Source organism: Salmo salar, chromosome 02, assembly GCF_965601325.2.
Source record: "Salmo salar chromosome 02, fSalSal1, whole genome shotgun sequence".
Lineage (NCBI taxonomy): Eukaryota > Metazoa > Chordata > Actinopteri > Salmoniformes > Salmonidae > Salmo > Salmo salar.
In genome coordinates, this window is record NC_138292.1 from 63,696,269 (window position 1) to 63,708,373 (window position 12,105).

Below are 12,105 nucleotides of genomic sequence, written 5' to 3' on the forward strand. Positions count from 1 at the left end.
TGATCTCCTATCCTGAGTCTAGGGACCTGGACAGTCTGGTAGCATTAGCTATTCGGGTGGATAATAGAGTCCGGGAGAGACGGAGGGAGAAGCAATGGGGCACGTCCAATCCTCAGCACCCGTTAAACGGCTCGGCTCGCTAAAGGTGGGAGGTCTTTTAGCGAGCCAGTTTCAACCTCTCAATAGTCCTGTTAGACCTCTTTTTCCTGCTACCCTCATGAACAAGACTCAGAGTTTAGCGATTAACACATTTATCGACTCAGGTGCAGATGGCAGCTTTATAGATGCCGACTTAGTGGAACAGCTGGGGCTTTCTAAGGAGAAGCTACCGGAAGCCATTGAAGCTACCACTCTGAACGGCAGTAGTCTGGCACGTATCACTATGAGGACTGAACCGGTTAAGATGTTGTTGTCAGGGAATCATTCAGAGGTTATATCCTTCTTCATTTTGCCTTCTTCCCATGTTCCTCTGGTTCTTGGATACCCCTGGCTGAGAAAACACAATCCCACATTCGATTGGGTGACCGGCAAGGTAACTAGTTGGAGCACTGAATGCCATGCTAACTGTCTGAGGACGGCCTGTTCCCATTCGGTTCCCAGTAAGGTCAGTGATTCTAACTCCCCTGAATTGTTCCTGAAACATATCACAAATTGGGTGAGGTGTTCAGTAAGCAGAAGGCACTGTCACTTCCTCCCCACCGACCGTATGATTGTGCCATTAACCTGTTTCCTGGAGCTGTCTATCCCAAGGGACGATTATACAGCATCTCTCGACCTGAACGGGAGGCTTTGGAGACCTACATAAAGGAGTCTCTAGCTGCTGGTCTCATTCGTCCCTCGTCTTCACCACTGGGGGCAGGATTATTTTTTGTGAGTAAGAAGGATGGTTCTCTTCGACCGTGTATTGATTACCGGGGGTTGAATGATATTACGGTTAAGAACAAGTATCCGCTGTCTTTGATGAACTCTGCTTTCGATTCGTTACAGGGTGCTACGGTGTTTACTAAAATTGACCTACGCAATGCGTATCATCTGGTCCGGATCAGAGAGGGGGACGAGTGGTTGACTGGTTTCAATACACCGATGGATCATTTCGAATATTTGGTGATGCCGTTTGGATTGACCAATGCTCCTGCAGTGTTCTAGAGCATGGTTAATGACGTATTGAGAGATATGATCGGTCTGTTCGTGTTAGTTTACCTGGATGACATTTTGTTTTTTTCCAAGGAGCATTCCAGCCACGTCCAGCATGTCAAGCAGGTTCTGCAGCGATTGCTGGAGAACCGCCTGTTTGTGAAGGCCGAGAAGTGTGACTTTCACGCCCACACTACATCCTTCCTTGGGTACATCATCTCCCGGGGAGAGATAAAGATGGACCAAGAGAAGGTTAGGGCAGTTCTGGATTGGGCCCAGCCTGATACGAGATTGCAGCTCCAGAGGTTTCTGGGGTTAGCGAATTTCTATCGTCGGTTTATCCGAGACTACAGCCATGTGGCCGCTCCATTAACTGCTCTGACTTCTAGCACCAGGACCTTCAGTTGGAATCCGGAGGCAGATCGTGCGTTTCTGGAACTGAAGAGTCGATTCACCAATGCCCCGATTCTTTCTCAACCTGACGCTGCCCGACAGTTTGTCGTGGAAGTGGATGCGTCTGTGGGGGCTGGCGCCATGATGTCCCAGCGAAGCTCCACTGACGGCAAACTCCATCCCTGCGCTTTCTACTCTCGTCGTCTGTCGTCGGCGGAGAGGAATTACGATGTGGGTAACCGGGAGCTTCTTGCAGTGAAACTGGCCTTGGAGGAGTGGCGCCACTGGTTGGAGGGAGCGGAGCAACCGTTTATTGTCTGGACTGACCACAAGAATCTAGCGTACGTGCAATCGGCTAGACGTCTCAACTCGCGTCAGGCCAGGTGGGCTTTGTTTTTTGCACATTTTAATTTTTCCCTGACATTCCGACCTGGATCTAAGAACGGCAAGGCGGATGCCTTGTCCCGGATGTTGTCCAAGATGGAGGAGAATGGGGCCAAGACCGAGACGATTCTTCCCCAGAACTTCGTCGTGGGAGCTGTCACATGGAGGATTGAGGAGGAGGTTCTGGCAGCCCTTCGGACGCAGCCCGGTCCCGGTAACGGTCCACCCGGTCGGTTGTTTGTGCCTGAGTCTGTCCGGTCTGCTGTCCTCCAATGGTCCCACGGTCTGCTGTCCTCCAATGGTCGGACGATGGCGTTACTACGCAGACGATTTTGGTGGCCTGCCATAGGAGAAGATACCCGGAGGTTTGTTGCTGCATGCCCACTATGTGCACAAAATAAGAGCGCCAATCGGGCCAGTTCTGGACTTCTTCACCCCCTACCTATTCCCCGGCGACCATGGTCGCATCTGGCTCTGGACTTTGTTACGGGATTGCCCTCTTCTGACGGGAACACGGTCATTCTGACTATTGTGGACAGATTCAGAAACTTCGCCCACTTTGTACCCATCTCCAAGCTTCCCTCTGCCTCCGAGACGACGTCCGAGATCCTAGTTAGGGAGGTTTTCAGGGTCCACGGGTTGCCCAGTGACATTGTTTCCGACCGTGGTCCTCAGTTTACCTCTGCTGTCTGGAAATCCTTCTGTTTGGCCATTGGAGCTACAGTCAGTCTGACTTCTGGATTTCACCCCCAATCTAATGGTCAGGCGGAGAGAGCCAACCAGAAGATGGAATCCCCGCTGCGCTGCCTTGTCTCCTCCAACCCCGCCTCTTGGGCCTTTCAGTTGCCGTGGGTCGAGTATGCCCATAATACTCTTCCCTACATCTGCTACTGGGATGTCTCCCTTCCAGTGCCTGTACGGTTACCAACCTCCATTGTTTCCTTCTCAGCAGAAGGATCTCGCGGTACCCTCGGTCCAGGCCCACATTCATCGTTGCCACCGGACCTGGCATAGGGCCAGAAAGGCTCTCCTTAGAGTTTCTGACCGTTATCAGCTCCAGGCGAATCGTCGCCAGATTCCAGCTCCAGTTTATGCTATTGGAGATAAGGTATGGTTGGTTACACGGGATCTTCCTCTGCGGACGGAATCAAGGAAACTGTCACCTAAGTTCATTGGTCCGTTTGTGGTGGAGAGGGTGATTAATCCCGTTGTGGTTCGACTTAAGTTGCCTAGAACTCTCAGAGTCCACCCCACCTTTCATGTCTCCTGCCTCAAGCCTGTGCACCTCAGTCCTCTGCTACCCCCTCTGCCTCCTCCTCCGCCTCGGATGATCGGAGGTGGTCCAGTCTACACGGTGCGCCGCATTATGGATGCCAGAAGTCGGTTTTCAGTATCTCGTAGACTGGGAGGGGTATGGTCCTGAGGAGTTGGATTCCTCAGCGTCAAATCCTGGACAATACCCTCCTTACTGACTTCTACCGCCTCCATCCTGGCGCTCTGGGTTGTCCGCCCGGTGGCGTTCGTCGGAGGGGGGGTACTGTCAGGAATCCCGCTTCCCAAGTCTGTTTCTGCCTGAGATGACTTCTTGTTTGAGTTGTTGTTCCTGAACGCACCTGTCTGGTTGCCAGGCAGCAAGGTTAGGCGGGAGATCTATTTATTACTCACACCTGCATCTCATCAACCTTCTGCACACCTGGTCCTGATCTTCACCTTCTTGAAACACTGAGCTGACATCCATTCCCTGCCGGATCGTTAGCAACGAACAGTATGTTGTGCCAGCGTATCAGCCTCATGTTTCCTGAGCTAGTTTTGTGCTTGTTACTTGTTACTCACTCCCGTTTACTCTGTCTACAGTCATTCTCCCGGAACATTCAACTCTCTTGCCTGGCCGTCGGTGGATACAGTGACTTCATTGGATCAACCCATTTACTCTCATCTCACCTCCGCTGCCGCTCCGTCTCCTGGATCACTCAAATTACACATCAAGACTACCAATAAATACTCACCTTCATTTTACTCACCTTGTCCTGGTCTGCTTCTGGGTTCTGTCTTAGAGAATCGTGACAGGGAGATACGCCCATAAAACTTCAGGGTCATGTTCAGTAGGTTTTGAAACTGGGAGGTGCTATCATGAACTTATCCAATAAGAACGCTCATTTTTGTTTTCTGTTAGAACATGTTTTGCTACGTTGTGGTAACTGAACACAACCCAGGTTGAGGTTACTGATGTGGCAGTTATAGAATAGGACATCATTGGTGCTTCCTCTGAATGGGTGAAATGCTCCACGTAGCCCTTTACTTCAGTCAAATGACCTAATGCCTCATGGGTGGAATGTTATTCATATTGTTCATAATTTCATCATTGATAAAGATTATTATTTTTAAACATGCCGAAAATGGGGTGTTTCGATGTCAAACGGTTTTGTTATATTTCAGTCTTCTCTGATGTATATAAAGTGTAATATGGGATGCAAACTCTAAATGTAACACAGTTAAACTGTATATCTGACAAGGTACAGGTGTCTTCTTTTTTTAAGCCCATAACCATGTGTGTGAGGTGTCTACTTTTGTCTCAAAGTAGATTTGTTTCAGACCTCCAAGAAACACTGTGTGACCCTGATTTAGCACACTGGAGTGTTTCCTCCAACCCCCTTTCTCCAGGACCAATTTTTTTGCTTCAGCCCAACACTAGCCAAGCACGCCTACAATATGTTTCTTTTGGGACGACAGGATCATCCACGTATAATGGGAGGGTTTGCGGCTCAAGTGGTGAGCATTGGGATCATGTTGGTTGGTGTCTACTGTGTGATAGGGTGTGTAGTGTTGGTTGGTGTCTACTGTGTGATAGGGTGTGCAGTGTTGGTTGGTGTCTACTGTGTGATTGGGTGTGCAGTGTTGCAGAGGAATACATTGATTTATCCATGATTTATCCATCTCCTTGTCGGAAGTCTCAAGTGAGAACACACACACACACACACAACACACTTCTACATTCTGCTCTCTGTCTCAGCACCGTGTCACCTGGGAGAACATGGCTGAATTTATGTAGAGGATTACAGAACTGCTGCAGAGCGTGACTCACATACAGGCTTGGGCACACACACATCCACACAAATACACACACATCCACACACACATAGACCCCCCCCACCCCCCACACACACACAGCAACACTCCCCCAGATCCACCATGAACTATGACTGCTGTAGATGGAGTGGGATTACTCTCCCTGCGACATGTGCCACCTTTATGCTGAACGGCTTCAATGTCACAACACGAACCAGTCACCGGCTCTGCAGGGACCAAATTTATGAGACACGTCCCTATGACACTTTACATGACTCCCAAGTGACCTTTAACTGAACTGTGGGGACAGGGGCGGCGTTAGGTGAGGCTTGTCCTTAAGCACAGATCTAGGATCAGCTTACCCTTCCTTAACGCGAAGTTTAGCCATTGTGGGGGAAAAACAAAAGGACATCAAATTGACCTTTGATCAGTCTCTTCTCTAGGGGCTAATTCACCCTACTACCCTGCATGGACTCTGACTCTATAACCCTCTAACCCTGTGACCTATTCACCTTTGACCACAAGAACAGGAACTCAATACAAACCCTGTTGTCTAACACGATTAGATAGAGTATAAGCCCTCAACATGTCAGTGTTACATCAACTAATTACCAAGGATCTCCTTTCAACACATTCCATGTATCCTTCCTCTTTGTGTGCTTCGACCAAACCCATAGCCATGATGTCAGAATGTGACTAGCCATCTCTGTCTTCTGTCTTCTTCTACTATTGAATGAAAAGATTGACCTCTCCACAGCTTCCCAAACGCTACGTCTCAAGGACAAGCGAGTGAGGCGCCCAAGGCATGACCAGTCATCTCGCCTGACCCACACATACTCTCTCTCTCTCAGACTTCTTTGCTGTTCTGACTGACACTGCAGAGGAGAGAGAGAGAGAGAGAGAGAGAGAGAGAGAGAGAGAGAGATGCACCCAAGCACCAATCTGGTCAGTGTTGGTCAGTGTCTGTGCTTGACTGATGGGAGGGTCAGCTTTAATTAAATTCATCAGCCGTAGGGACCGGAAGCCATCGCTGCGGCGACAGTGGGCCCAAGCTATCCCCCAGGCAACGGAGCATCGGCTAATGAGAGGAGAAGAGCTAGTTCTGCTGCCTGAGAAGTTGCAGTTGTACCCTCTCTCGCTTTCTGATCTTCTCTCACTCTTTCTCTCTCCTCCGTCTGTTGCTCACCCTCTCCCTCCTCCGTCTCTCAACTTGTCTTTGTATGCCCCTGCCTCTTCCTGTCCCTCCTACATCTCTCTCTCTCACTAAAACTTTCCTTCTCTACATTTTTCTCACATTCCTTCTGTCTCCCGTCTGTTTCACCTGACTGTGAGTCTTATCTATTTTTCTCACTTTCTCTCCCCCAGACTTTCTTTCTCCTTATCCATATCCATTATTTCTACTCTCTCTTTCCTTTCTCTTCTTCTTTTCTCCTCCCTTCTTCTTTCTATCTCATTTGCCTTTCCTCACATGCTCATCCATATCACGTTCTCTCTCTCTCCCCGTTTGTGTCTCTCTCTCCCTTCTTTCTATCCCACTATCTCTCACCTTGACAACATTTTTTAAATGTAGAAGACGTTCAAATGTCTCAGGAATGTGTGTGAGCACAAAGCTATTTTGAATTTCAATGTGACGTTTATTTATTAGTATGGTGTGTGTGCGCGTGCGTGTGTGTGTGCGCGTGTGTGTGTGTGTGTGTGTGTGTGTCTGTATGTGTGTGTGTGTCTGTGTGTGTGCGGGTGTGATCTGGGGGGTCCTTATCGCTTTTGGACAGAAACATAGATTTTTGTTTGCCCAAGGGAATAGCACCTTGTTAATCAAATGTGTGCTGCAATTTAAATGCTAAATAAATGCTAAGAAAACCGTCATGGAATGTACAATATGAACATACTGTATATTAAATATAATATAGAGTTGTCTTGTCAATGGATGAATAGAATGAGTCTTGGCCCAACTGGTCCTCTTTTGTCCGTGTACACACTTGAGTTCTTGCATTCAGTTGATATTACTGCATGTCATGTTGGGTGAATGGACAAATGTTTCACTGATACTGCCAGGTAAAATTGAATGGCGTGTGGTTTGGTGCTAGACTACCTTCTGTTGCTAGGATACAGCTAGAATTAACATAATACAGCTAGAATTAACACTGTTTGTGCCTAATGTCAGACGTCTGTCTGTTTTGGATTGGCAGCTAGGCTGAGAATAAACCCTCTCTAAAAATGCAAGGCATGCTGACAACGTGTGGCATGTCATAATTAACCAGTCTGGAGAAACACCAACAAGGTCAGAGACTGATAACTATGTATTTTTCTTTTAGCCAAGGCTGTTGTTTTCAGCTTTGCATAATATGCTTTGTCTAGCCTCTCTGCCTCTCAAATGTATTCCTTCAGGTGAAACACACACGCACACACTGGTATGTGTACTTACTGTCTGCAGAAAAAGAATAACTCACTCTACCTAATGCTACCATCTCCGCATTTCCGCCTGTAGTCACACTCTGTAATCCAACTCCCGTTGAAAAGGTTGGGATATGCAAAACCTGCCTTCAAAATATCAGAGAAACAATTTTCCTGTTTTGCACCAATTATGCAATTTTCAACTTACCAAACCCACCCATCAATTTGTGTCTGCTAGGCCTGGTGTACTGTAGGTAGACACACACTCTGTGCGAATGCTATCTTATTTATTCACCGTCAGTGGTTCATTGCCCTTAAGCAAAGAGCAGACCAGCCTCAGCATGGATTGCCTAGTTGATAGTGTTGACGTTTGTTGACTTATTAAAGAGTAGCAGTGTGGACTTATAAGGAAGGAAGGGAGAACACACACACACACACACACACACATACAGAGCTGATGTAGTAGTCCCAGTAGATACTACATCAGCCCTGTGTGTGTGTGTGTGTGTGTGTGTGTGTGTGTGTGTGTGTGTGTGTGTGTGTGTGTGTGTGTGTGTGTGTGTGTGTGTGTTCTCCCTTCCTTATAAGTCCCAGTAGCTGTACTCGCTCAGCCTTGGCAGACAATTAGATAGCGAAGGTATGCTTGCCAGAAAATGAAGCACAATGCACAGGGGCACACAGAGTAAATAAGGATGGAATTCCTCTACATCCATTACAAGAAGTTGCTGTAGTATAACGTTTGGGCTTGATACTACTGTAAGACCTAGCTCCATTGGACTCCTCCCTACCTTTCATACACAGCTGTAGGCATAGACTTAGGCCATTTCTTATAAATCAAATCATGTTGAAGTGAATTTGGGCTTAATCCCCCCACCGAGTCCAGCGACTGTCAAGCCAACAGTTTAACTGTTAAATCAAGAGGCCCGAACTTCTTGACGAGGTCATTACGTGTTGGATTAAGGTCGCTACAATATACTGTACATGAATAACTCTCCTTTTGAAGCTCTTGTGATCATTTGGTAAATTGGTTATGTTTGAAATGCACTTGAAGTGGCATTAATCATTTAATGCATAAGGGGATGGTGAGGGTTGGTCCTAGTGGAGCCTACAGTACATGGGATGGATGTGAGCTTGTATTCTATTTGAAAGAAGCTGTAGCGATACACATTTTCTGTGAGCACTGTCCATGGTACTGATATTGTTCAACGGTACACTGTGTTCACCCACATCAACGTTTCCAAAAATATATTTTTTTTGTTTGTTTAATCATTCAATGTCGTGGATAGGTATCACGTACATGTGTGAGGTGATAACCCACGTGCTTCGTGCCGAGGTATTTTATACAAGAATTCCAGACGAAGGGCTCTCATTTACCGTCGCTGTGGCTCGGAACATTCGGTGAACATCCTGAGCTCGCGCGTAACGTCTTTCAACCACACGATGGCTCTGTGCTGCCTCCTCTCCTCGACGCTCCTCCTAGCCATCGTGAGCTAGATCTAAAACCCCCCCTACCGTGGTCTCTCCGCTCCTGCTGTCCGTCTCGCCACGCAGAGGCAGGCAGAGGCAGGCTAGCCGACCTTCTCCTCTCGAGTCCTACCAGTCAAAGAGTGAAGATGGTTGGCGGCTCGTGCGCTCGCAGGTTGGCCCGCCGCTCGCGTTCCGCCTTGATAGCGGCTCTCACCGTGCTGCTGGTCCAGACACTAATAGTGTGGAACTTCAGTAGCCTCGATTCCGGGGAAGAACGGGAAAACGGCGGCGGTGGCGCGTCGAACATGAGGGAGAAGAGAGACCGGGTCGGCGGCGGTGGCTACAAAGGCAGCAGCGAGTATATGAAGCGCGAGGTTCAGCTACAGCACCATCCTCCACAAGGGAAAGGAACGGTTCGTCACATACAGCAGCCGGTAAGACTGTAGCTATTATATCCCTTTTACCTACGGCCCATTTTAAGTGTCTGGTAAAGACATAGCCGAAGACTGCATGGGCTACAACCGCTGCTTGAATGATTGTTCCTGTCTGCCAAACTATGCCTGGCGCGTTGGTAGACTGGATGGGCACAGACGCTGAAATGAATGAACCGAACCACCTCTCTCCGGTCTATTTATTTTTCAAATCAAGATCTTTTTAAATGGAGATGCGCTACTCTGACATGTTACATCGATGTCGCTAGAGTCCCAGCCTTCCGCGCAAAGAGGGACAGATGTACGATGTAGGGATGTTTCCAAATCCAAAACATTATGAAGATAAACAGAATGACAACTGAACGATGCCACATTGGGTCTCCTTCAAATCCATTCGTTGTGTAGCCTACTGTAAATCTAATTTGAAAAAATCCACTGGGTTTGAATTTGAGCCCAAAACTGTATAATCCAAGCAATATTTAATCACAGCAAATCCTCTAAGGTAATTTCAGATGCGTAAATCGATGCCCAGGGCTACTTACTTTAGGCTACTGCTTGTTATAGGTCAGAAACAATTATTTGCCCATACAGATAACAATTTCAGCGACACAACACGACTGTGTAATGGCCATTTGAAACGCATCATTTGCTAATTGTGTATCAATGCAAAACCGCTTAATGGACTAGTTCATGTGAAAATACCATAGGGAAATGACTGCGTGATGATCCGAGTAGCCACGTATAGCTTATGCAAACGCTACATTAGAGGGAAATGAGAAATGTAAACATGTGCATGCGAACTCTTGGCACTAACCAATAAATTGTGCAAACAACCTACACTTTTTGACCATTGGCGGTTTATGAACGCCATACTACATTAGTTCAGCACCGAATTGAGACCAAATCAAGTTGAAACATTGTTACCGCACTACCTATACAGCCGTGGTTTAAATCCACACGCTCCGGGATCCCACATGATCACTGGTCTGTTAGTTTAAATAGTCGTAGTATTAGCAAACACTGGAAGGGCAAATGGATAAATCATGCTTAATTCAATTACAGTAGGCTACAGGTTGACATCTGTTCGGTTGTTAATCAATCCATGTTTGACTGATTTTGTCAAGAGATATGCAGTCTCCAAATCATTTTATTCCATGGCATTAATACGGATATTATATTATTACCACAATATTATAAGCAATATGACACCTGGACTGTTTTTTTGTTGTTGAAAAATACGGTGTGTTGTAGCCTATTTGCTGTCGCAATATTTGGAAAACCTTGCATCACATTTTATGGGCTGTATAATCCCGTCACTATGGATACAGTAGCTTTGATATAGTTGTTATGGGAGATATACTGTAGACTACAGTAATGTAGGTTCCTCAGTCCTCATATAGCATCCCTCTACACTCTCCTCTATCTCCTACTGGTGGTGGGAGCTGTGACTCAGTCTATCCATCAACTCTCCGTGTGTGTGTGTCTGCGTGTCTGTGTGTGTGTGTGTCTGCGTGTGTGTGTGTGTGTGTGTGTCTGTGTGTGTGTGTGTGTCTGCGTGTGTGTGTGTGTCTGTGTGTTTGCCCTCAGGCTACACAACAACAACATAATGTATGGTAAGTCATTCCAAGGACAGAAACGTGATGAAGTTGTCAAGACAGACCTGCTAGTAGTGTGTTAATGTGTATGTGCATGCGTGTTTGTGTGTGTGTGCAGTGCACAGATAGGGCTCTACCTGTTCAGAAGACAAGCCCCTTTCAGTCTCCAAAGAGCCGTTTTGGGTGGTGGTATAATTTCCCCCAAAATTACTGTATATATGTATTTTTGGTCGTTGTTGTTCGGAACCCACTGCCTCCAAGGTGCCGTGGTGTCCGGTTCACCCTGTACGGAGCTCTCACGCCCGGTTACGCATTTTCTCCAGTCTGCCCTGTACGGAGCTCTCACGCCCGGTTGCGCCTTTTCTCCAGTCTGCCCTGTACGGAGATTGCACCCTCCCAGTATCCAAACATGCTTGGCTTGAGATATGCAGTCCCGGGTCGAGTGTCTGTAGCTAGCTACCTAGTTTAAATATCAACACTACTGCCACAGCATGTTTTGGGGCGGCAAGTAGCCTAGTGGTTAGAGCGTTGAGCCAGTAACCGAAAAGTTGTTCGATCGAATCCCCGAGCTGACAAGGTACAAATCTGTTGTTCTGCCCCTGAACAAGGCAGTTAACCTGTTGTTCCCCTATAGGCCGTCATTGTAAATAAGAATATGTTTTTAACTGACTTAACTTAATAACTTAATAACTTTAACTGACTTATATAAAGGTTAAATACAAATATATTTTATTAACACTTGATTTAGCTTACATCATCATCCATATTTAGTCTGGTCGGCTGATACATATAAAGGTTAAATATATATTTTTTAAATATATTTTATTAACACTTGATTTAGCGTACATCATCATCCTTATTCAGTCTGGTCGGCTGATACACAGCAGAGAGAGACAGAAAGACATAGAGGTCCATTACAATCAGTAAAAGAAATGAAGCTAGCTAACTAGCAGATTTACATCAATCATCAACATCAATCATCAGCTGATAGCCCAGCCTCTTTTCCCGATGTCAATCATCTCTGTCTTTAGGATTCACCATTAACTAGCTTGCTTAGAATTTGTAAAGATGATGAGTGAGTGTGTTGTTGCAGGAATAAATAGGCCTATGCTCCAAAACTGTTAAAATGCCCCTACAGAGGCATTTGGTGCACTTTGAGCACCTGCCCCCTGAAAGGTCTGTGCACGGCCCTGGGTGTGTGTGTGTGTTCGCTGTGCTATAACAGCATCAGTCTGAGAGAC

General features: G+C 46.7%; 1 protein-coding gene across 1 annotated transcript in view; it reads left to right on the forward strand.

Annotated features, from left to right (window-relative positions):
- Positions 1–8,763: 8,763 nt before the first annotated feature.
- The window catches only part of LOC106588898 (xylosyltransferase 1), a 114,301-nt gene continuing 110,959 nt past the window's right edge, over positions 8,764–12,105 (forward strand). Inside the window, exon 1 of the mRNA XM_045707323.2 lies at positions 8,764–9,272. Coding sequence (XP_045563279.2) covers positions 8,985–9,272 — 288 coding nt within the window. The 5' untranslated portion in view covers positions 8,764–8,984. The remainder of the gene's footprint in view (positions 9,273–12,105) is intronic.